At 44.7% G+C, this 26,865-nt stretch overlaps 3 protein-coding genes across 3 annotated transcripts; all 3 read left to right on the top strand.

Annotated features, from left to right (window-relative positions):
• Positions 1 to 181: 181 nt before the first annotated feature.
• LOC148135344 (uncharacterized) lies at positions 182 to 3,264 on the top strand. Its single transcript, XM_087984579.1, has one exon. The coding sequence runs from the start codon at positions 237 to 239 to the stop codon at positions 897 to 899; it is 663 nt and encodes a 220-aa protein (XP_087840705.1). The 5' UTR covers positions 182 to 236; the 3' UTR covers positions 900 to 3,264.
• A 6,069-nt stretch (positions 3,265 to 9,333) lies between these two features.
• Positions 9,334 to 26,844, top strand: LOC148135342 (histone H4). The gene is made up of 5 exons (XM_087984915.1): positions 9,334 to 9,347; positions 10,135 to 10,216; positions 16,267 to 16,348; positions 24,276 to 24,796; positions 26,496 to 26,844. The coding sequence occupies exon 4, from the start codon at positions 24,357 to 24,359 to the stop codon at positions 24,666 to 24,668; it is 312 nt and encodes a 103-aa protein (XP_087841041.1). The 5' UTR covers positions 9,334 to 9,347; positions 10,135 to 10,216; positions 16,267 to 16,348; positions 24,276 to 24,356; the 3' UTR covers positions 24,669 to 24,796; positions 26,496 to 26,844.
• Positions 25,558 to 26,502, top strand: LOC148135343 (histone H3). Its single transcript, XM_087984914.1, has one exon. The coding sequence runs from the start codon at positions 25,578 to 25,580 to the stop codon at positions 25,986 to 25,988; it is 411 nt and encodes a 136-aa protein (XP_087841040.1). The 5' UTR covers positions 25,558 to 25,577; the 3' UTR covers positions 25,989 to 26,502.
• Positions 26,845 to 26,865: the final 21 nt, after the last annotated feature.

Raw genomic sequence — 26,865 nt, 5'->3', positions numbered from 1 at the left:
AGGAGCGATCGAGCCTGGCTCTCTGGAGATACGGAATTTCAGAGGAATCGGAGAGTTTAGACAGTTAGAGAAACACAGAGAGGCAGCAGGCGCAGGGAGCTGACGGCAGGTTGTCTCTGCACCGTCCGCTCGCTGCCTTGAAGTTGCTCAGTGCCGACCCCCCCAGCAGCTTCATTGCTGACCCAGTTCAGACTGACCCAGAGAGAGAGAGAGAGATTCAGCACAGAGTTCTCGACATGAGCGACAGTGCAGCCGCCGAAACGGCTCCTCCAGCCTCCGCTCCCACCAAAGCCAAGGCTCCCAAGAAAAAGGCGGCGTCTCCCAGGAAAAAAGCAGCCGGTCCCAAGTTGGGCGAGCAGATTCTGGGGATTGTCCGGGAGTGCAAGGATCGTAAGGGAATGTCTATTTTCAGTATAAAGAAAGCGTTGGAGAGAAGCGGGGTCGATGTGAACAAGCGCAACTCCCAGATCAAGATGTGTATCAGGAGGTTACTGGTGAAAGGCTCCCTGACTCAGGTCAAGGGCAAGGGCGCCTCCGGCTCCTTCAAACTCACTCAGACTTCAGGCAAGGCAGAAGCGGCAAAGAAGGTGAGAACAGCAGCAAGCGGCAAGAAAGCGGCCGTGAAGAAAACACCAGGCAAGAAGGCAACAGCGAAAAAATCCCCAGCCAAGAAAGCAACAGGCAAGGGACCAACAGCTAAGAAAGCAACAGCTAAGAAAGCAGGTATCGGGAAGGCAGCCCCGCCAAAGAAAAAGCGAGTGAGCAAAGCAGCGCCGAAGAAAAAGCCTCCCGTGAAGAAGGTGAAAAAGGCCAAGAGCCCCAAGCCCCCCAAACCCCTCAGCAAATCGGTTAAAGCCAAGACCAAGGCCAAAGTGCCCAAGAAAGCAGCAAAGAAGTGAACCAGTCGGTGGAACATGTAACCATCTGAACCCAAAGGCTCTTCTCAGAGCCACCCACATCTCTCAGGAAAGAGCTGAGCCCGGATCAAATGGTCCCTGTCCCTGAGCCGAGTGCAGACACCCCCAAGATGTTAATCCGACTGAATTCCTCAAACACACACTCTCGCCACGGTTTGTGAGAGCACAGACCTGAGAATGGGGAAGGTATCACATGGGGAGGGTTTATTGATCTCCATCTGGTTATTTCACATCGCGACTTGTATTTCTGCCCGGACACCAATGTGACATATTGCAGGATTTGTATTTCATTGAGCCTTCCAGGAATGATGCTTTGTTCAGTTTTGATTCTGGGGCGGGGCGGATGTTATCATGGCGTGTTCTTTCGGTCTGTCTCTTACAGACAGAGCAGGCAGTAATTCCACATTGTGTTCGGGCCCATTCCAATCTGGGTGAAACAAAGATGGACCGATACAGGGCGATTCTGTAACTTTCTCGGTGTACACTGTATTAGTTTGGAAGCTGTTTAAACCGGCGGGGTTGTTTAGATTGACTCACGGCGGTTGTTTGGCTGGGCTGTGAGAAACCCCTCGCTTTCCTCCTGCCTGTTCCACACAGGTCAGGCAGTGATCCCGCTGCTTTCCGCAGGGTTTTAAATACTGCTGTAAAGAATAAGCTTTTATCTTAGTTGCAGACGGATAGTGTTTTGCTTCTTAATGTTTAATTTCATTTCAGGATTTGTGAGGGTGAAATCGGCGGGCTTTTTGAAATTGACAGACCGTCATTCCAAGTGAACCAATCAGCCGCCAATAATCTTATCCTGCCTTTTCTGTACCTTCCGGAGGTGTTCCTCTGTGGGATGACGGATGGGGCTGTATCCAATCCCAGCTCCCGGGGGGCGGGGCTCTCCATTCCCTGAAACAGGCCTCACCACAGCAGCCTCAGTTTTGATAACAGCAGCCTGTGTGTTTGTGTGTGTTCTGTGATGTCCCATTATCATCCATATGTTTATCCAATGACTATTTAAATGCCATTTAAGGTTGGCGAGTCTACGACTGTTGCAGGCAGAACGTTCCACACCCATACTGCTCTCGAACCTACCTCTGACATCTGTCCTATATCTGTCACCCCTCAATTTTAAGCTATGTGTCCATCCTGCTCGACATCACCATTCAAGGAAAAAGGCTCCCTCTGTCCACCTTATCTAATCCGCTGATAATCTTCTATGATTCTATGAAGTCATCTCTGGGGAGACTGGATGCCTTCTCACAGAGAGCTTTAGGGAACATCTCCAGGACACCCGCACCAATCTACCCCACCGCCCCGTGACTGAACATTTCCACTCCCCCTCACATTCTGCTGAGTACATGCAGGTCCTTGGCCTCCCCCACCGCCATTCCCTCACCACCCAACACCTGGAGCAAGTACATCTCATCTTCCACCTCAGAACACTCCAAACCCAGGGCATCAATGTGGACATCACCAGTTTCCTCATTTCCCTTCCCCCCATCTTACCCCAGTTCCAACCTACCAGCTCAGCACTCTCCTCATGACCTGTCCTACCTGCCAATCCTCCTAACCACCTATCCACTCCACCCTCCTCTCTGACCTACCACCTTCATCCCCACCTCCATCCACCTATTGCCCTCTCAGCGACCTTCTTCCTAGTCCCACCCATTTATCTCCTGCCTCATTCCTGATGAAGGGCTTTTGCCTGAAATGTCAATTTTCCTGCTCCTCAGATGCTGCCTAACCTGCTGTGCTTCTCCAGCACCACTCCAATCTTTCCTCCATACCAGGCAACCTCTTGGTAAATCTCCTCTGCAACTTTGCAATGTTTCCACGTCCTCCTATAATACACCATATGCGGCCGCACCAGAGTTTTGGATAGCTGCAACATGACCTCATGGCTTCAAAATTGAATCCCTTGACCAATAAAAGCTAACACACCGTACCGTTCTTACTTGTACTGACCTGGGTGGCCAAAGTTAAAAATCACACAACACCAGGTAATAGTCCAACAGGCTTAATTGGAAACACTAGCTTTCGGAGCATCACTCCTTCATCATGTGGCTGTGGAGGACACAATTATAAGACACAGAATTTATAGCAAATGTTTACAGTGTGTTGTAACTGAAATTATACATTGAAAAATACCTTGATTGTTTGTTGAGTCTTTCATCTGTTCAAATACCATGATAGTTTCACTTCTTTCATGTGTAAATCACAAAACTGTTTTTTAAAAGTTACATTCTCAGATTAACTGTAACAATTGGTGTTAGCCAGACAATAGGTTGAAGGTGTTAGCCCCTAGTGTTCTCTGTCTGTGCCATAATGTTTAGACTGATTCTAATTAAAAAGCGAGATAACAGAGTTTTACATGAATTCATGCAGTTTTTGAGCAAAGTACAATGTAACTCTGCAAGTAGAATTTCACCCACAACCGTATATGTGGGTCTTTGTGTGTGTGTGTCTTTCTGTCTGTCTGGGTTGGGGGTTGTGAGTGTGAGAGAAGGTATATATGTGAATGTCGAGTATCTAAGTCTGTGAAGGGGTGCATGTGTGAGTGTGGGAGTGTGTGTGTATGTGGGAGTGTGTGTGTCTGGGGTTGGGGGTTGTGAGCGTCTGTGTGAGAGAATGTATATGTGTGTGCATGAGTGTAGAGTTGGTCTAAGTCTGTGAGAGGATGCATGTGTGAGTGCGTGTGTCTGTAAGGGTGTGTGGGAGTGTTTGTGTATACGTGTGTCCGTGTGTGTTTCGGAGTGCGTGTGTGTGTGTGAGTAGTGCAATGGTGATCACATGTAGTGTGACATGAACCCAAAGTCCCCGTTGGGCCCTCCCTATGGGTATGGAACATAGCTATCAGCCTCTGCTTGGCCACTTTTTGCTGCTGCCTGTCCCAAAGTGCGCCTTGGAGTATGGTCACCCGAAGGTCCGAGGTCGAATGTCCTGGACCACTGAAGTATTCCCCAACTTAGAACATAGAACATAGAAGAATACAGCACAGTACAGGCCCTTCGGCCCTCGATGTTGCGCCGATCCAAGCCCACCTAACCTACACTAGCCTACTATCCACCATATGCCTATCCAATGCCCGCTTAAATACCCATAATGAGGGAGAGTCCACCACTGCTACTGGCAGGGCATTCCATGAACTCACGACTCGCTGAGTAAAGAACCTACCCCTAACATCTGTCCTATACCTACCCCGCCTTAATTTAAAGCTATGCCCCCTCATAATAGCTGACTCCATACCTGGAAAAAGATTCTCACTGTCAACCCTATCTAAACCCCTAATCATCTTGTACACCTCTATCAGTCACCCCTAAACCTTCTTTTCTCCAATGAAAACAACCCCAAGTGCCTCAGCCTATCCTCATACGATCTTCCTACCATACCAGGCAACATCCTGGTAAACCTCCTCTGCACCCCTTCCAGTGCCTCCACATCCTTCCTATAGTATGGCGACCAAAACTGCACACAATACTCCAGATGCGGCCGCAACAGAGTCTTATACAACTGCAACATTTCCTCAGGGCTCCGGAACTCAATTCCTCTATCAATAAAAGCCAGTACGCCATATGCCTTCTTCACCGCACTATTTACCTGGGTGGCAACTTTCAAAGATCTGTGTATGTGGACACCAAGATCCCTCTGCCCATCCACACTACCAAGTATCCGACCATTAGCCCAGTACCCCATCTTTTTGTTACTCTTACCAAAGTGAATCACCTCACACTTAGCTACATTGAACTCCATTTGCCACCTTTCTGCCCAGCTCTGCAGCTTATCTATATCCCGCTGTAACCTGCCACATCCTTCCTCACTGTCTACAACTCCTCTGACTTTCATATCATCCGCAAACTTGCTCACCCAACCTTCTAACCCCTCCTCCAGGTCATTTATAAAAATGACAAACAGCAATGGTCCCAAAACAGATCCTTGCGGAACACCGCGAGTGACGGCACTCCAAGATGCACCTTTGCCATCAACTACTACCCTCTGTTTTCTTCCAGCCAGCCAACCCCTAATCCAAACCTCCAACTCACCCTCAATGCCATACCTCCGTATTTTTTGCAGTAGTCTACCATGGGGAACCTTATCAGACACCTTACTAAAATCCATATACACCACATCTACCGCTTTCCCCTCATCCACCTTCTTAGTCACCTTCACAAAGAATTCAATAAGGTTTGTGAGGCACGACCTGCCCTTCACAAAACCATGCTGACTATCCTTGATCACATTATTCCTATCCAGATGTTCATAAATCCTATCCCTGACAATTCTCTCTAAGACTTTGCCCACAACAGAATTGAGACTCACCGGCCTATAGTAACTAGGGTCATCCCTACTCCCCTTCTTGAACAAGGGAACCACATTTGCTCGCCTCCAATCTTCTGGCACTACTCCTGTGGACAACGAGGACATAAAAATCAAGGCCAATGGCTCTGCAATCTCCTCCCTTGCTTCCCAGAGAATCCTAGGATAAATGCCATCAGGCCCAGGGGACTTATCTATTTTCACCCTTTCCAGAATTTCCAACACCTCTTCTCTACATACCTCAAAGCCATCCATTCTATTTAATTGTGACTCAGTATTCACATCGACAACAATGTCCTGTTCCTGAGTGAATACTGACAAAAAGTATTCATTCAGTGTCTCCCCAATCTCTTCAGCCTCCACACACAACTTCCCACTACTATCCTTGACTGGACCTATTCCTACCCTGGTCATTCTTTTATTCCTGACATACCTATAGAAAGCCTTAGGGTTTTCCCTAATCCTACCAACTAAGGACCTTTCATGTCCCCTCCTTGCTGCTCTTAGCTCTCTCTTCAGGTCTTTCCTGGCTACCTTAGAACTCTCAATCGCCCCAATTGAACCTTCACGCCTCATCTTTACATAGGCCGCCCTCTTCCATTTAACAAGGGATTCCAATTCCTTATTAAACCACGGCTCCCTCACAACGACCCTTTCCTCCCTGCCTGACAGGTACATACTTATCAAGGACAGTGAATAGTTGCTCCTTGAACAAGCTCCACATATCAATTGCGCCCTTGCCTTGAAGCTTACTTTTCCAAGCCACACATCCTAAGTCATGCTTACCGCATCATAATTTCCCTGCCCCCAGCTATAACTCTTGCCCTGCAGTGCACACTTATCCCTCTCCATCACTAGAGTAAAAGTCACCGAATTGTGGTCACTGTCCCCAAAGTGCTCACCTACCTCTAATTCTAACACCTGGCCTGGTTCGTTACCCAGAACCAAATCCAGTATGGCCTCACCTCTTGTTGGCCTATCTACATGTTGTGTCAGGAAACCCTCTTGCACACATTGGGCAAACACTGACCCATCTAACGAACTTGAGCTATAGCTTTCCCAATCACTATCAGGAAAGTTAAAGTCCCCCATAACAACCACCCTATTACTTTCACACTTCTCTTGAATCATCCTCGCAATTCTTTCTTCTATGATTCTAGGACTATTAGGAGGCCTGTAAAAGACTCCTAACAGGGTGAGCTCACCTTTCCTATTCCTAACCTCAGCCCAAACTACCTCAGATGGCGAGTCTTCATCCATCGTCCTTTCCTGTAATACCATCTTTGACAAGCAATGCCACACCTCCCCCTCTTTTACCCCCACCTCTGACCCTACTAAAACATTTAAACCCTGGGACCTGCAACAGCCAATCCTGTCCCTGTTCTACCCATGTCTCCGTAATAGCCACAACATCGAATTCCCAGGTACCAACTGTTTTAAAAAATTCTCAAGGTCAGGTTCGTAGGAGAGTAGTCTGACACAGAACAAACGACCAAGAGGCGAGACTGCTAGAATATGGGCATTTTATTCCCCGCAGTGTCGCACAACGGGTCTGGCTTATACTCACTCTACATGTTACAAAAACTGGGAGCCGTCAGTTCTCGTAGAGCGGTTGCCAACAACCCACGCTCGGCGGTTAAACGTAACCCCGGAGCAGACTCACCGAACTGGAGACTTTTCCAGCTGATATACTCCCTTCCAGATATAAACATTCATGTGAACAGCAGAGCAAGGCTAAAAAACACATTCCATTCTGGTTACATACAGATAAGAAGATTCACACGGGACTAAGCAACACCTCCATTCCGGTTAGATTCACACATGTATTGGGACATAATTTTTAACCGTTTCACCACATTCCACTGCTTGGAATTTTACACCACCTTCCACTGCTTGGCCCAATACATGTGTTACATTATGCTTAATTCAGTTCAATTCGTTTCAGTTAATTTCAGTTCAGTCAATTCAGTGTAATTCAATTCAGTTCCGTCCATTTCAATTCAATTTAGCTCAGTTCCATTTTGTTCCGTTCAATTTGATTCACTTCAGTTCCACTCAGTTCAGTTCAGTTCAATCCCATTCAATTCTGTTAACTCCGCTTCAGCCTTTTGGACATGCCCACATCCTCCACTGTACCCCAGGCAAGGGGTTCTTCGGCAGGACTGGGATCCTTTCTCAAACAAACTGCCACGTACATGCCCACATCCATGCCATCCCGGGACGGTCGGGACCTCCACAGTTTGTTCTTCTGGTTTCTTAGTCGTTTTCCAAAACATTGTTCTGTATCAAAATCTCTCCTCAATTGCGATTGATCCTGCTCGACTACGCCAAATGTTTTAAAAAATTCTCAAGGTCAGGTTCGTAGGAGAGTAGTCTGACACAGAACAAACGACCAAGAGGCGAGACTGCTAGAATATGGGCATTTTATTCCCCGCAGTGTCGCACAACGGGTCTGGCTTATACTCACTCTACATGTTACAAAAACTGGGAGCCGTCAGTTCTCGTAGAGCGGTTGCCAACAACCCACGCTCGGCGGTTAAACGTAACCCCGGAGCAGACTCACCGAACTGGAGACTTTTCCAGCTGATATACTCCCTTCCAGATATAAACATTCATGTGAACAGCAGAGCAAGGCTAAAAAACACATTCCATTCTGGTTACATACAGATAAGAAGATTCACACGGGACTAAGCAACACCTCCATTCCGGTTAGATTCACACATGTATTGGGACATAATTTTTAACCGTTTCACCACATTCCACTGCTTGGAATTTTACACCACACCAACCCACGCTGCAAGTTCACCTACCTTATTTCATATACTTCTTGCATTGAAGTATACACACTTCAAGCCACTTTCCTGTTTACGGGCACCCTCCTTTGAAATTGATGCCATGTTCCTAACCTCCCTACACTCCAGGTCCTGCACCCTAAAGCTACAGTCTGGATTCCCATGCCCCTGCAGAGTTAGTTTAAATCCCCCCCCCCCCCCCAAGAGCACTAGCAAACCTCCCACCAAGGATACTGGTGCCCCTCAGGTTCAGGTGCAGACCATCCTGTTTATAGAGGTCTCACCTTCCCCAGAAAGAACCCCAGTTATCCAAATACCGGAATCCCTCCCTCCTGCACCATCCCTGTAGCCACGCATTTAACTGTTCTCTCTCCCTATTCCTCGACTCTCTATCACGTGGCACGGGTAACAAACCAGAGACAACAAGTCTGTTTGTTCTAACTCAGAGCTTCCAACCTAGCTCCCTGAAAGCCTGCCTAACATCCTCAGCCCTCCACCTACCTATGTCATTGGTGCCAATGTGGACCACGACTTCGGGCTGCTCCCCTCCCCCTTAAGGAGGGAACACTCCTCTCTGTTGATTTTTGTGAGGTGCCCATTCATCCATTGCCGTAGCCTTTGCACGGTTTCCCCAATGTACCATGCCTCAGAGCATCCTTGCCTGCAAGATCTAAGATAGACAATGTTGGCTGAGTCACATGAGTACCTGCCATGTACATGGTGGGAGGTGTCCCCAAGTGTAAAGGTGGTATCCATGTCCATACTCTGACACATCTTGCAGGGCCTACTGTGACAGGGTTGTATGGAGATGTCCTGAAAGCCGGGCAGCTTGCTACCAACAATGATCTGTTTGAGGTTTGGCGGTTGTTTAAAAGCAAGCAATGGAGGTGTGGGGACTGTCTTGGCGAGGTGCTCATCCTCATTGACAATGTGTTGCAGATCACGAAGAACATGGCGTAGTCTTTCAGCTCCTGGGAAGTACTGGGTGGCAACTTTCAGGGCTCTGTGCAAAAGGACACTGAGATCTCTCTGCTCTTCCACGCTGCCAAGAATCTTACCATTATCCCATTATTCTGTATTCCTGTTACTCCTTCCAAAGTGAATGGATTTGTTCAATATGTCGTATCAGTTGCATGATACATTGGTCTTTTGCTATAAATTCAGTATCCTGCCCCACTAGTCTCCTGACGAAGGAGCAGTGCACCGAAAGCTAGTCCACCCACAAATCCCGGTTGGACTGTAACCTGGTGGTGTGTGGTTTTGAATTTGGTTCCTGTCCAGATGTGCGCATGCGTGAGGCCCTGCCCCCGCGCGGCCATTGAGGAGCATTTACTCAGTGAGTGGAAGCGGTTTGTTTGAAACAGACCGCAATGGAGAGCTCCGAGCCCAGGGAAGGGAGGGAACAGCAGGGGCTCCTTCCAGCAGCACATCGGGATGGGAGCCTGGGACACACAGGGGGCTCCCACCCCCGGATTGATTCGGGGGGAGGGGAGAACCGGGAGCTGGTTGGGAGATGCCGAGCGGAGCAGGAACTGGGCCCGGAACTTGGAGTGAGCGGGCTGGGGGGGAAGGGGGAGGCCTTTCTCGGGCTCTGTGTGTGTGGGGGGGGGGGCTGCTGGGGGAGACAGAGCGGGAAGGAGCTGCTGTGGGACATTCCTGTGGTTTGCAATCCTCTGAACACTGATGGCAATTCATTGTTTGATTTCTCTTTCACGCTGTTTGTTGATATTGGGCAGTGAATAGTAGAAAGCAAATCGACTTTGACTGTGACAACCCTCTAAGGGATAAATGTAGCAGTCACCAGATCCAAAGTCTCAAGTACAGCATTTGAAATCACGCCTTTTATCCTTCCCTTCAAGTTAGTGTAGTGGGAGCTGCATATTGAACTGTCTAAGCATTCCATTCATGGAGCTGCACAGCTATTAGTTCGTTTTGGTGTCTCAGGAAATTGTTTAATAATTTTGACAAAAAAAGAGACTAGGAGTAACTCAGAGCAATAACAGAACCAAGCCATGCTTTGTTCACAATGTGGTCTTTCTTTAAAAACAATCATAATTAATATTACTTGAATTTAGCATTGATCAGTTTGAATTAGATGTAACATATCTTCTGTTTCCCTCCAGAAACATACTCGCTGGACCAAGACAATCTAATATATACTCAGTACAAAGCCAAGTGTGAGCAACTGCTTCTACCAGACACCAGGTATATTACTGCTGTCAGAGTCGAGAACATCCTTTCCACAGACACAGAGTGGATTGAATCAGACACACATTGAGCTCAATTTTCAGATGTATACATTCAATCCAAGAGTCAAACACATCTGTTGAAATACATTTTCTTCTCTCTCAATGCACACTATAGCCAGTTCCAATAATTTTTACCATTTAAAACCCATCTTTATTGGATGGGTTTTAATCTGAATATGGATAGACTGTCTGTTAATCCAAAATCTGCACTCAGGAACCACGTTAAATCCAAATGTGGTATAAAGGTTTATTAGTGTAGATTAGATCATTGTTACACAGTTACAATAACTATGTATGAAGTAGAGATTGAGTGCAAACATATGGGGAAACTTTGACATTATTAGTCACTGATGAGGCCAAATTAATCTTTTGATCAATAGGTGTCCCATACAAAGACATTACAATTGTATAATGTACATTCCAAATGTTCTTTCCTGACATGGACAGAAGGCTTACTGCATGTACACACACACTACTAACACCTCACCACTCCCGCTGCAAGCATAAAATCCTGAATGATTTACAATGAGTCTCAAATACATCCTAACACACACACGATGATATCGAACGGTGATGAAGATCCATAAACATTGCAAGTGTCAGAAAATGTTACATTCAAACTGATTTCTACTCTCAGATCTCGAGGCAAGAGATCTCCAACACAGAAGAAAGCCCTTCAAATGATTAAGTCTGCACTGAACAGCAAAACCAATCCATAACAGCATAACAATTGGCCAAGCTGGCAACCCTTTCAATCAGCATTCCATTTCCATAAATATATCATGGCAGCAGAGAATCTGCCAGCCCCATCTTTATCACAGTGTCATTCTGTATTGCTTCACCTTGCAGGTGTTATTTTTCTTTTCTTTTTCCATTCCAGCAAAATCTTTTTCTTTATACTTTTGTACATCTTTTAAAGTCTGTTTTATTTTTCTACACGGAGATCTACAAGCCTGACATTCCTGTTGACCCTCCCTAGGATACATTACCAAAAAACAAGGAATCTGGGTACAGATTTCTCGATGAATCAGATAATCACCATTCATAGCAGAGCAGTAAGAAACCAAATATCCATAATGGGTAGGTGTGGCAAGCTTTTCTGTGAAGGTTTGGACAGTGTTGTTTGATGAATAAATTGAACTTGACCATTTAAATATTCTGCATTGCATGACAAAAAATAAAAGTCCTTTTGCTTTCCTCCTCCCGACCATATAACAACACAACAATATTGCTAATGGTTTACACTATCACACCACAGAGGCAGGGTACTATCCTGTCTGCATCAGCAAATAAAATGGAATTGATGAATTTTCATTCCTGTATAAGGAATATTGTGGTCAGTCATATGCAAGCAGTGGAATTGTTCACTTCATTGCAAATGAATTCAGTGAATACTGATCATCAATTCAGCAGTATTCAGAAAAATAGGTCACTATGCAATAATTGATAGCATCGTGAAGACCAGCCCTTGTTGTTACTATTCCCAGTTAGACTTTGCACAATAGGAGACACAAAGGCCCATTGCTTTTCTCTCCTTGATTACAATGAACAACACAGACTCTTGTCTGTTGTGATGTGTTGCATGTTCACATATCCATGAATCCTGTAGGCACCACAACTAAAGAACATAGGCTGTTTCCCATTCACTAAAGAATACGTGCACTGAGAACTCTCTTCTCTCCCACTTTGTGAACTGGTTCCCCACTTTTCAAGAATCGTTTAAACTGCTCAGTAACACAATGCAGGAAGATTGAAATTGCATTAAACTTGAATCTATGTCCTTCTTATCTCACAATAACTGTTCCTTTCAAAACAATCTCTGCCTGTATAACCAGGGCTTTTATACTGGAGACAGCAGCCCTAGACTCCAACTCTCAATTTTAGGTTCCAGTTTCTTCACCAAACCATGTAGCTTTTTTGTTCTGTTGAACGTCTGTCACATATAGAGTCATAAAGATGTACAGCACGCAAACAGACCTTTTCCTCCATGCTGACCTCATATCCTAACCTAATCTAGTCCCATTTCCCAGCACTTGGCCCACATCCCTCGAAACCCTTCCTGTTCATATACACATCCAGATGCCTTTTAAATACTGCAATTGTACAAGCTTCCTCTGACAGCTCATTCCATATATGCACCAGACTCTGCTCGAAAAAGTTGTTCCTTTAATATCTTTCCCCTGTCACCTGAAACTTATGCCCTCTACTTCTGGACTCGCCCACCCCAGGTAAAAGAGTTTGTCTATTTATCCTATCCATGCCCCTCATGGTGTTATAAGCCTCTATACGGTCAACTCTCAGTCTCCAATGCTCCAGGGAAAACAGCCCCAGCTTATTCAGTTTCTCCCTCTTGTTCAAAACCTCCAACCCTGGCAACATCTTTGTAAATCTTTTCTGAACACTTTCAAGTTTCACAACATCCTTCTGATAGGAAGGAGACCAGAATTGCATGCAATATTCCGAAAGTGACCTCATCAATGTCCTGCACAGCTGCAACATGACCTCCCAACTCCTATACTCAATACTCTGACCAATAATCGAAAGCATATCAAATGCCTTCTTCACTCTGCTATCTATCTGCCGCTCTACTTTCAAGGAACAATGAACCTGCACTCCAAGGTTTCCTTGTTCAGGAACACTCCCTAGCACCTTTCCACGAGGAGTATTAGTCCTCTCTGATTTGCTTTTCCAAAACACAGCACTTCACATTTATCTAAATTAAACGCTATCTGCCACTCCTGAGCCCATTGGCCCATCTGGTCAAGATCCCATTGTAATCTGAGGTAACCTTCTTCGCTCTCCACTGTACGTCCAGTTTTGGTGTCATCTGCAAACTTACTAACTATATCTCCTATGTTTACACCCAAATCATTTATATACATGATGAAACGTAGTGGACCCAGCACTGATCCTTGTGGCACACCAGTAGTCAGAGGCCTCCAGTCTGAAAAGCAACCCACCACCACCACCACCATCTGTCTTCTACCGTTGAGCCAGTTCTGTATCCAAATAGCTAGTGCTCCCCATATCCCATGAGCTCTAATCTTGCTAACCAGTCTCCCATGGGTAACCTTGTTGAACGCCACATGGATCACATCCACCTCTCTGCCCTCATCAGTCCTCTGTGTTATTTCTTCAAGAAACTCAATCGAGTTCATGAGACATGATTTCCCATGCACAAAGCCATGCTGACAATCCCTAATCAGCCCTTGCCTTTCCAAATAAATTCTGTCCCTCAGGATTCCTTCCAACAACATGCCAACCACCAATGTCAGGCTCACCGGTCTACAGTTCCCTGGCTTTTCTTTACCACCTTTCTTAAATAATGGTGTCACATGAGCCAACCTCCAGTCTTCTGACACCTCACCTGTGACTATCGATGATACAAATATCTCAGCAATGGGCCCAGCAATCACTTGCCGAGCTTCTCACAGAGTTCTAGGGTACACCTGTACAGGTCTTGCTATTTTATCCACTTTTATGCATTTCAAGACATCCAGCACCTCCTCCTGTGTAATATCTATTTCCCCACATTCTATATCTTCCATCTCCTTCTCCACAGTAAACACTGATGCAAAGTACAAGTTTAGTATCTCCCCCATCTCCTGCGGCACCATACGTAGGTGGCCTTGCTGATCTTTGAGGGACCCTATTCTCTCCCTAGTTACCCTTTTGTCCTTAATGTATTTATAAAAACCCTTTGGATTCTCCTCAACCCTATTTACCAAAGGTACCTCATGTCCCCTTTTTGCCCTCCTGATTTCCCTCTTGAGTATACTCCTACTGCATTTATACTCTTCTAAGGATTCTCTCGATCTCTTCTGTCTATACCTGACATATGTTTCCTTCTTTTTCTTAACAAAACCCTCAAATTCTCTAGTCATCCAGCATTCCTTACACCTACCAGCCTTTCCTTTCCCCCTAACAGGAATATACTGTCTCTACATTCTCGTTATCTCATTTCTGAAGACCTCCCACTTTCCAGCAATCCCTTTACCGGCGAACATCTGACCCCAATCAGCTTTTGAAAGTTCTTCCCCGATACCATCAAAATTTGCCTTCCTCCAATTTAGAACTTCAACTTTTAGATCCGGTCTATTCTTTTCCAACACTATTTTAAAACTAATAGAATTATGGTCGCTAGCTCCAAAGTGCTCCCCGACTGACAACTCGGTCACCTGCCCTGCCTTATTTCCCAAGAGTAGATCAAGTTTTGCACCTTCTCTAGTAGATACATCTACATACTGAATCTGAAAGTTCTTGTGTACACCCTTAACAAATTCCTCTCCATCCAATCCCTTAACACTATGACTATCAACATTCACTCCCTATATGACTTAAATAGAGTGTTTCACTTTGGCCATAAAGTTTAACCCAATTGTGTGCTGTATTAGAAAAGACTGAACCTATCACATGGTACGCAGTAAATTCCAGTGAAGTTGCCTCAGAAGTAACTTGAGCTATGTATAATTACCCCTCCAAATATCTCATCCTATTTTAGATATGGAGATGTAACTCATGCATCAATTCCATTTTACAGATTGGAGGAATTACACTTCAGCCCAAATTTGTATTTTAAAATATATATTTTTGCATTGAACCCCAAACTGAAAAGCAGTGCAGATCTCATACAAAACTACAGAATATAAAATTTGATGTCAAATTGACCAAAAGGAAAAGACACAAAGTATCCCGTATTCAGACAGATAATGAGAGATTTTTGAATACAGCGTGAAGACTCTCATATAGTTTTTCTGGGACTAACATAGGAATAATAAATTTAAAACATACATTCAGTCTAGAGATCGGCATGCCCAAAATAAACTGACAGTTATAAACTGCATTGTCCCCGAAGACTCCAATGTTGTGGAAGTTATTCAACTGAGACGTACAGTGCCAGAGATTAACAGTGATATAAACACATCCACTTTCACTGTCAGGAGCTGACACAAATGACATTGGATAATATCTGATACATTCTGAATAGCAAAAGTTTGAACAATAAAGAGCTTCTGCAGTTCTGAAAGATGACAATTCCACTTTGAAATGACACTGCATCAATATAAAATACAATAACCATGAATAAGAAGCACATTGATAACTCATAATGAGAGACTGAATGAATCCCATGTTCAATGTTAGCTGACAAAAGCTGACTTTATCCATACTCATATTCTGATTGAGAGACTGAGTAATGCAAAAGAAAACAACAATATCCGAGTCCAAAATGAAAGTAAATGTCTCAGTGATAACATAGAACCTTAGGAAGGGAACTATGCCACACTATGTATCGGACCAGCCTTGTAAATAAGTTGGTCTGTCCATTTCTCCATGATATTTTTATATGGATAGTCTATACAACAGGATGTAATTTCCTTTATCATTAGAATCAGGAGCACAGATTGTGTAGAGCACAGAAGCAGTCCAATTAGGTCATTGTGTCTACAGTTGGACATTCTATTCTTTATCTCTTCTATTACTAGTTTCCACTAATTGTTGGGACTGTGAACTATATATCATTGTTGTAGTTTGCAATCCTCTGAATACTGATTGGAATAAATTGTTTGGTTTCTGTTTCGCATTGTTTGTTGGCAATGAACTTTCAACTGTGGAAATAAAAATAATATATATGAATGTCACAATTCTGTAAAGAATAACTATGACTGTCATTGGATCAAAAGTCTCAAGTATACTATTTGAAATAGTGCCTGTTATTCTTCAATAGTTAGTGTATTGGGATCTTGGTTTTGAACTGTGCAAGCATCCCAATCATAGAGCTGTACAGGTCTTGGTTAATTTTTGTATCTGAATAAATTGTTCTATAATTTCACAAAAAGAGAGCAGGAGCAGCTGAGGGCAAAAGTGGAACCAAAGCCTGCTCTGTTCCAATTGCTGGCTTTATAAAGATCATAATAACTATTAACAAAATATTGCATTGATCAGTTTGATATTACCAAACTTAGCTAATGTTGATGTAAAGGAGATAAATCTTCTGTCTTCCTCCAGGCAAATATTCAATGGCCCAAGACAATGTAATATTACCTCGGTATAATGCCAAGTGTGAGCAGCTGCTCCTTCCAAACAGCAGGTATGTTACCACTGTCCGAGCTGGGGGAATGTCCTTTCCGCAATTACAGAACGGATTGAGTCAGACTCACAAAAAGCTCACTTTCCAGAGATATACATTCAATCCATGAGTAAAACACAGCCAGTTTTCACTATGGACCAGCGCAGATGCAATAAATGTCATCATTCAAAGTGCATTGTCATTCAGATTTGAAAAGGGATATATTGAATCCTCACTGGAAACAGGCAGTCAGGAACTGCATTAAATCCACAGTTAGGGAATTTTCAAAGTAACAATCACGATGAACAAATAGATCATGCTGTTACCTAGCTGGAGTAACCATATATGCAGTAGTTACTGAGTACAGATCCAAAAGGAAACTTTTGATATTAACAGTAACTAAGCAGGACAAAAATAATCTTTGAGAAATAGTCGTCCCATTCAAAGACACAACCATTAAATCATGTTCAACAATAAAAACTATCATGTAGCATGGACAGGCAGATGCAGAATAAAACTCTCTCACACAAAAAGCACGATCAATGCCTGATTACAAAATGAAACAAAGTGTCTCAGTGATAGTACCGAACCCTTGAAAAGGGAAACATCCCACACTGAGCAACAAGCCCTGGTATTTTAATTAGCCGGTCTGTCCATTTCTACATGGTAGTTTTGTGCTGATATTCTACACAGCGGGATGTGTTTTCCTTTTCACACCAGAATCAGAATCTCCGAATTGGTACAACACAGATGAAGGCCATTCCTCCCATTCAATCTGTGCTCGTACATTCTATTCTTTAACTGTTCTGCAAAACAGTTTCCAGTAATTGTTGGGATTGTGAACTAGATACCATCTGCTGACCCCTTCTCTAAAGATTGAGAGAAAACTCATTAATCACAAAATGCAGCAGAGATTAAGACTCCACTCTCGATACGCTGATAACTGCTATCACAGAATGAAACAGAGTCACAGGGAATATTACTGGCTGCCAGAGAATTAAACCACTTTGATACCCAAAAGTAGAAAGTGACTAGTACAGATGGAGAACTTGACTCCCATAGTCACACATCAGAAGCTGACGTTTTAGACATCAATTACTGAACTCCCATATCATCATGATAGCAACTGTCAGATTTAGATGGATAGTTGTTCTTACATATTAACATTGCAGACACTGACAAAGAGAAAACAATAATTACACAAACATTCGTATTACTCAAAACAGGGCAGGACTTGTACAGTTAATGGTAGGGTCCTGAGGAGAGTTGCCAAACAAAGAGACCTAGGATTGCATGTGTGTTGTTCCTTGGAAGTGGAGTCACAGGTGAACAAGTATGTGAAAAAGGGGCTTGCCATGTTTGCCTTCTTTGGTCTGAGTATTGGAGTTGGGACGTCATGTTTGAGCTGCACAGGACATAAGTTAGGGCACTTGTCGAATACTGTGTAAAATTCTGGTCACCCTGCTTTCAGAAGGATGTTGTTAATCTTGTGAGGGTGCAAAAATGATTGACAGAGATGTTGCCAGGAGTAGAGGGTTTGAAATATAAGGAGATTGTGAATAGGCTGGGGCTTTTTTCCCTGGAGCATCAGAGGCTGAGCGGTGATTTTAGAAGCACGTTGTTTGAAATAGGTGAATATCTGGGCTGCTTGGGAGTGGAATGACTCCTTGTCCGAGCAGATGTGGTGGAGGTGGAGGAATTGGGAGAATGGGATGTGGTTTTTGCAGAATACTGAGTGGGAGGGCGTGTCATCCAGGTAGCTGTGAGAGTCTGTGGGTTTATAGTAAATGTCCATCTGGAGATGGAAATAGAGAGGTCAAGAAAAGGGAGGGAGCACAGAAAAGGCCTTTCGGCATATCAGTCTGCATTGATGATAACTACCATCGAGGGCACGCTAATCCCAATTTTCTGCACGTATCCCATATCCTTGATGTGCTCATCCAAGTATCTCTTTAAAGTTCTAAGGTTTCTGGCCTCCACAACCTTCCCAGGCAGTGCATTCCAGTTTCCCTGAATTCCATGTGATTTAACTCTCCCAATCAGTCTCTTATGTGGGACCTTGTCAAAAGGTTTGACCGATTGGTAAATACACTCCCACATGCACACAAAGAAGTAATATTTCAGAGGAAGATGGATAATTAGACTCTCATATTAACAAAGTACAAAGTGACAGTTTGAGATTAACAACTACATTTGCATCTTCACGCAGCAGAAACTGACAGCTACAATTGATAACGACATTCACATATTCACAACACAGAAATTAACAGGAAAAGACTGTTAAATACACTCATATTTACATTAGAGAGCCTGACAGGGAAAGATTGATAACCACACTCACACATTTTGCAAGCAGAAACTGACAGGTATAGGTTGATAACTATATTTACATATTCACACAGCAGAGTCTGCCAGGTACAGATTGATAACTACACTCACATTGACATAGGCAACAGAGCAGAAACAGACAGGGAGAGAATGATAACTGTACTCACACATTCCCATGGCAGAAAGGGACAGATACAGATTGATAAGTAAATGCACATATTCCCATCAATGAAACAATCAGAGCCTGATTGCTGTCTAAGTATGTAAATGTATTTATCAGCCAGTCCCTGGCAGTTTCTATTATGTGGATATGTGATGTTGTTTATCAATCTGTCCCTGTCAGTTTATGTTATATGAACATTTGAATGTAGTTATTAATCTGACCCTGTCACACTCTGCTTTGTGCACATGAAAGTATATTTACAAGTCTTCCAGGGACAGATTGATAACTACACTCACATATTCAGATAGTTTAAATTGTACAGTTTCATAAGTACGCTCATATTCAAAAGCAGAATCTGACAGGTACGGATCAATAACTAAATTCACTGTTATGCACCAGACCATATCCCCTCAAAATACAGTATATCATGGAAATAGGCTAGACTTTAACTTTCCTCACAGAAACGAACAGGTAAAATTGATAACTTCTCTCAAATGCAGGATTCATAACAGAAACTAACATAAGCAGATTGGTAACTAGATGCACATATCCACAGTTTCATCAGGTGGTCCTGTTCATGGAGCTGTACAGGTATTGGTTAGTTTCTGGATCTCAGTGAATTGGTATAGAACCCTTAAAACATAGTAGCTCAGTCCAAGAATGGAAACACATACATGTTTCAGTTTGAATCATTAGTTTTAAAGAATAACATCCTAACGATTACTAACTGAATGTTACATAGTTCAATTTGATACTGGCAATCGTGCCTAACGCTGAGGAGATATCTCTTCTGTCTTCTTACAGGAAAATAATTAAAGGATCAAGGCAATGTAATATTTCCTCAGTACAAAACCAAGTGTGAGCAGCTGCTTCTGCCAAACAGCAGGAATGTTACCAAAACAGAAATTGTTGGGAAAGTTCGGCAGATCTGGAAGCATCTGTGGAAAGAAATCAGTGTTAATGTTTTGGGTCGCGTAACCCTTCCTCAGAACTGGTTCTGAGACCTTGGCTCGAAATGTTAACTCTGATTTCTCTCCGCAGATACTGACAGACCTGCTGAGCTTTTCCAGCACTTTCTGGTTTTGTTTCTGATTTAAAGCATCTGCAGTTCTCTCAGTTTTAGACCCACATTGGAGTCAATTCCCAGAGAGATGTTCAAATCAAGAGTCAAATGCCACCAAGGAATTACATTTTTCTCTCTCTGTTCTCAATCACACCAGCCCAGGTCCAATAGGTTTTATCCTTCACAGCCTATTGACATTTACACCATTTTTGAAGAGGGAGAGACTGAAACTGATTGGAAATAGACACTCGTGGACACCATCAAATCTGCATTTGAAAAGGGCATTTTTGTAGTTCTAATCAAGGTAAACAAATAGATTTTACTTTTACATCATCTCAACAACCATACATAAGGTCAGTGTTAAAAATACAGAGATAGAAGGAAACTGCATTCACAGACACGACAAGTTGCCAAAAGTAGAAGATTAAACACATTAAGTTACTTATAACTAATCAGGACAGAATTATTCTCCTCTGATGAATAGTTTTCCGATTCATACACACAACAGTTAAATAATGTGAAATCCAAATACACATTCTGTGCCAAAGTCTGACAAAACAAGCATGGTGACCGTGTGCACACGAACTGACTGATGTAAAACGAGTCCCAAATGCACACACTGTACTGAGAAATCTGTTACAATGTGAACAGCCATGGAATGACATGGCAGGTAATGAAAAATGATACGTTCAAAATGACTTCAATTCATAATGGAGCCATAAAGACATCGAGCACAGGAATAGACACTTCAGTCCACCAGTCCATGCTGACCAGAATCACAAACTAAACTAGTCCCACCTGCCTCCTGCTGGTGCATATCCCTCCAAACCTTTCCTATTCATGTACTTATCTGACTGTCTTATAAATGTTGTAACTGTGCCTGTATCCACCACTACCACAGGAAGTTAATTGCACATACGAACCACCATCTGTGCAAAGAAAATTGCCCCTCATGTCTTTTTATAAATCTCTCTCTCCTCACCTTAAAATATGGTGAAAGTGAGGACTGCAGATGCTGGAGTTTCGAGTCGAGAGTGCGGTGCTGGAAAAGCACAGCAGGTCAGGCAGCATCTGAGGAGCAGGAAACTCGAAGAGACAAAAGCCCGAATTCCTGATGAAGGGTTTTTGCCCGAAATGTTGATTTTCCTGCTCCTCAGATGCTGCCTGACCTGCTGTGCTTTTTCAGCACCACACTCTCAACTGCCCCCTTAAAATATGCCCAATAGGCTTGAAAATGCCCCATCCTAGCGGAGTGACACCTACTATTTACCTCATCAGTAACCTTCATTATTTTATAACCCTCTTAGAGGTCACCCCTCAGTCTCCAAAGTTCTAGGGAATATAGCCCCTGCCTATTCAGCCTCTCCCTATACCTCCAATCCTCCCATCCTGACAACATCCTTGTAAATCTTTTATGAACCCTCTCATGTTTCACACCATTCTTCCAGTCAGTGGCATGGTGGCTCTTTGGGTTGCACTGTTGCCTCACAGCGCCAGTGACCCAGGTTTGAAAGCAGCCTCGGGGGGCAGTCTGTGTGGAGCTTGCACATGCTCCCAGTGTGTGCGTGGGTTTCCTCCAGGTGCTCCAGATATGCAGGTTAGGTGAATGGGCCAAGCTAAATTGCCCCTCGTGTTCAAGGATGTGTAGGTTTGTGGCGTCAATCATAGGAAGTGTAGAGTCATTACTCGGGGAATAGGTCTGGTGAGGATACTCTTCAGAGGGTCAGTGTGGACTAGTTGGGTCAAATGGCCTGTTTGTACACTGTAGGGATTCTATGATTATTTGAAAAGGAGGGAGACAAGAATTGCACACAATGTTCCAAAAGTGGCATGACCAATGTCCTGTACAGCTGCAAGATGACCTCCCAACTCCTATACTCGATGTACTGACCAAGAAAGGCAAGCATATCAAATGTCTTATTCACTACTCTGTCTCCCTGGGACCCCACTTTTAAGGACCTATGAAACTACACTCCAAGGTCTCTTTGGTCACCAACACACCCCAAGACCTTACCATAACTCTGAGATATTAAAGAGTGAATTTGCTCTGCTCAGAAAACGGTGAATCTTTGGAAATCTGTTTCCTGGAGTTTGTAGAAGGCCAGTCTTTGAGTATTGCTAAAGTAGAGATCAATTACCGTTTGATTGTCAATGACTGGAGAAGTTCTGGGATATTGTGGATAAGAGATTTTGAACTTCCTGATCAGCCATGATTGTACTCAATGACTCATTGGGTTGGTTGACTGTCTCTTGTTCCTGTTGTATGATGTTCTGAGACTCAAACTCAGTCTAACCCAGGTAATAAACATCGCTAATGACTGTGTTTCACTACAAAGGGATGTTGCTGTGTGTTGTGTGTGTATTCTGCTGTCATACTCATACACCAGCAGATGAGCAAATGGTGCCTGACACTGATCAGATTTGACATCCACCCATAAAAGCAACCACCACCACTGAACCGTCAATCCCAAATCACTCTGGTATTGTATTGGTTATTGTGAGTGATATGGTGAACAGGATTGGACATGTAGCACTGACCCTGTAACCAATCCTCCAGGATGATAGCTGAGGCAGTCTCTGTTCGTTCACTCAGCAAGTCTGACCAGGCACCTGCTCACCGTGAAGGGTGGTCAGCTACCACCTATCGTGCTGAGGTCTGGTTGAGATTGAGAATTACTGTGAGCTGTCAGGGCAGGAGGAGCAAATTGAAGTCACTGGCCATTCTCAATAAACCCAAGACTTTGCCCAAATTGAAAGTCACAAAGAAAGCAGAAAAAGCAAAGTTGGTGTAACACATAAACGTGTGAACCCAAAGGCTCTTCTCAGAGCCACCCACATCTCTCAGGAAAGAGCTGAGCCCAGATCAAATGGTCCCTGTCCCAGCCTATGCTGAGTGCAGACATACCTTAGATATTAATTGATTAGCAAAACTCGATAGACACTTTCTTGCTGTGATTTACACCCAGTCCCTGTCACACACTCTACAATAAATTAAAATTAAAAATCACACAATGTCAGGTCTTGTCCAACAGATTTATATGGAAATACAAGCATTTGCAGCACTGCTCTTTCGCCAGGTAGCTCGTGGGGCAGGATATTAGGACACAGAATTTAGCGCAAACGATCATTGTGTCATACACTGCTGCGAAGTATTGAACATACCTGGATTGTTGTTAAGGTGGCCCCAGCACACTATACACTCTCTCACTCACATACAAGCGCAAGCACACACACATACACACACACACACACGCTCGCAGAGACCTTATCTCATGCACACGCTCTGTCTCAGACACACACTCACACCCATCCTTGCACTCACAGGTGTATCCTCCATCACAGTCATGCACTCTATCAAGAACACACACACACACTCTCTCTGTCTCTCTCTCACTCTCACTGTCACTCTCAGTCTCTCTCTCTCTCTCACACACACACACACACGCTCGCAGAGACCTTATCTCATGCACACGCTCTGTCTCAGACACACACTCACACCCATCCTTGCACTCACAGGTGTATCCTCCATCACAGTCATGCACTCTATCAAGAACACACACACTCTCTGTCTCTCTCTCTCTCACTGTCACTCTCAGTCTCTCTCTCTCTCTCACACACATATATTAAAGGTCTCTCTCACTCTGTCTCTCCCACACATGCAGACACACATAAGGCTGTGGGGTGAATTTGGAGATATATCCTATTTTGTTCAAACAGCACAATTTGTCGACAGCCAGTTCACGTGACGTTTTATCAACACCTACTTTGGAAATACAACCATTCTGACTCAAGGTTAGCATCCAGCCAGACTCTAACCTCACACCTTTAAATGCATTGTCTGAGATTTTCTTAATAAATCCTTAGATTATGTCGGGAATGTGACTTGAAAGAAGTTCTGGGATTTCCATATTAATGAATCGCACCTATATCCCCACTCGAAGTGATTAAAGATTTAACAGTAATCTGGGTTTGTTCAATATATCGCATCAGTTGTATGACACTTTGATATTTTACGATAAATTCTATGTCCTATGATCCTGCCCCGCTGGATACCTGCGGCAGGAACGGCTCTCTGAAAGCATTTTCTTCCAAAGAAACGTATTAGACGAGAAGCTGGTGTGTGATTTTTAACTTTGTTCAAGAAAGGCCGCGACATGGGCGTTTAATTGTAACCCAGCTCCTCCGAAAAGCTCTGGTTTTTATTATCTTTGAACATGAAGCTGTAGTCTGTATGTTTTCTGCCGAGCATTGTGTTCCCTGCCATTGTGGAGAAAAGCTTTAGTTCCAGATACAGTTGGGGCTGCAGTTAGCTGGAGGCGGAGCTGCCTGATCTCTGTCTGTCACTCCGTTTCCTCTCCGGACCCGCCTCTCACTCTCTGTCAACTCTTTCTCAGTCAGGTCGGGCCGGGCTGTATAAAAAAGGAAGGGGAGGCAGCTCGGCTCTCATTCAGCAGCGATTGGAGTGAAGAAGCGTGATGTCTGGAAGAGGCAAAGGAGGCAAAGGCCTGGGAAAAGGCGGAGCGAAGCGGCACCGGAAAGTGCTCCGTGATAACATCCAGGGCATCACCAAACCAGCCATCCGGCGCCTGGCTCGCCGTGGCGGGGTCAAGCGCATCTCGGGCTTGATCTACGAGGAGACCCGCGGGGTGCTGAAGGTTTTCCTGGAGAATGTGATCAGGGATGCGGTCACCTACACTGAGCACGCCAAGCGCAAGACGGTCACTGCCATGGATGTGGTGTACGCTCTGAAACGCCAGGGCCGCACTCTCTATGGATTCGGCGGCTGAGCAGAAAGCCCCCCTTTTCCAGCGAACCCAAAGGCTCTTTTCAGAGCCGCCCCCCCAAATCTTCCCATTGAGAGCGGAGACCTGAGGACGGAGAGGGCACAGAGGGAGGGGATGCTGTTCTGTACCAGGTTATTGCACGTTTAATACACCACATCGCGATTGGTAATCCTGCCCAAACACTAATGTTATATATTGCAGTATTTGTATTTCATGCTTTGTGGGGATAGTACTTTTGAGCTTTGATCTTTCCATCGGCCTGTTTCAATGTAAGTTATTAACATTGACACAACACCACGTTATACGGACAGGTTTATTTGGAAGGCTACAATGTCAATTGTATTCAGGTTCACTGCAATTGATTTTAAAAAGATGTACTTATGAAGGCTGAGGTTGGGTAACTTTGCCGAAGGACAGTGGGCCATGTTTCAGTCTCTTTGTTTAAAGCGGCGCGGGTGCACAGCTTCATTAACAACCGTTTCCCATTCAGTTTGTCCGGGCTGTTATACAGCCCGCGTTTTCCTCCTGCCTGTTCCAGACAGATCAGGCAGTGATCCCGCCCCCTGTCCGCCCTCACTGCTAACTGGAGTGTAAAATACTGCTATAAAGTATCAACGTTTATCTTAATCGGAGCCCCATGGTGTTTTGGTTCTTCATGTTGAATTTCATCTCCGGCTTTGTGAGGGTGAAATCGGCCGGCGGGCTTTTTGAAATTGTCCAAGTGAATCAATCAGCCTCCAATGCTTCATTTCCTGCCCCTTCCGGAGCGGTTTGTCAGTGAGCTGAGGGACGGGTCTATATCCAATCGCAGCTCTAGGGCGGGCTCTCCATTCCCTTCAAAAGGCAGCACTGCAGCAGCCTCAGCATTGCCAGCAGCAGCCTGTGTGTGTGTATTCCAGAGAGTTGGAGAGAATGGCCAGAACCAAGCAGACAGCGCGCAAATCCACCGGAGGGAAAGCTCCCCGCAAGCAGCTGGCGACCAAAGCGGCCCGCAAGAGCGCTCCGGCCACGGGCGGAGTGAAGAAACCTCATCGCTACAGGCCCGGCACGGTGGCTCTGCGGGAAATCCGCCGCTACCAGAAATCCACCGAGCTGCTGATCCGCAAACTGCCCTTCCAGCGCCTGGTGCGAGAGATCGCTCAGGACTTCAAGACCGACCTGCGCTTCCAGAGCTCGGCGGTGATGGCCCTGCAGGAGGCCAGCGAGGCTTACCTGGTGGGACTGTTTGAGGACACCAACCTGTGCGCCATCCACGCCAAGCGGGTCACTATCATGCCCAAAGACATCCAGCTGGCCCGCCGGATCCGCGGGGAGCGCGCCTAAACGGAGCCTGGCCGGCCCTGTCCATTCACCCCCAAACAGAGAGACACAACGGCTCTTTTCAGAGCCACCAAACCATCCAGAGAGAGCGGGGATTCACGGGGGTCATTGTTATCGTTATTGGACCGACAGGTAGAATATAGGGGCAGATTAGTGCGTGTGGGGGGCGTTGGTAAGAGGCAAAACTCACAGCCAGCGGCCGTGAATTTACAACTCATCAGATCTTCAGTGGGGCAGGATTTATTATGGTATTATATTATGGAGTGTCATTTTAGAAAATCCCCCTCTCCTCATTGTCTCCTTTGGTGTTAACAAGGTTGGTGGCTGGCGAGGGGAGGGAAACATTTGGCGCCAAGAGACCAACCGCTTATTTTCAAACTTGTAAAGCCCGCCAACATGGCGAGGAGAGCAGGAGTTTTCCATCGGGGGATGCATGGATACGGACGAGTTGATTTGTTATAGTTGATATAGTTCACACAATCTCACTTTACCGCCTTCCCTCCTTGACAGCTGAGAACTCACTCACTGGTGTTTAATCTGCTCTCTCTCTGGAGGCAGGGGAAAAGCCTGGATATGGACCTGGCAGCGGAGAAAGCGCGGAGGGTCAGCCCCGCTCCTTCCTGTATGCTGCATCGACTGACTACATATTCCACTGGGGCAACTCAGCTCTTCCTCACGCTGTTCAAGGGAATGTGACACCAGTGGGAATGTCAAACCCGCTCGGGAATATTCATGGCGCCATTCTAAACACATTGGACATAGAAGTAAAGATTGAGACCACTCAGGCAATGACCGTGCACTGAGAAATAATGTATTTCCAGAATCTGTCACAAGTGCATTTGATGATAAAGTCTCTCTGCTCCCACAGTGACAATACAGT

This window comes from Chiloscyllium plagiosum, unplaced genomic scaffold (assembly GCF_037043375.1).
Source record: "Chiloscyllium plagiosum isolate Xiang-an unplaced genomic scaffold, Cpla_swu_hap1 HiC_scaffold_49, whole genome shotgun sequence".
Taxonomy (NCBI): domain Eukaryota; kingdom Metazoa; phylum Chordata; class Chondrichthyes; order Orectolobiformes; family Hemiscylliidae; genus Chiloscyllium; species Chiloscyllium plagiosum.
This window is presented reverse-complemented; position numbering and strand designations above follow the sequence as displayed.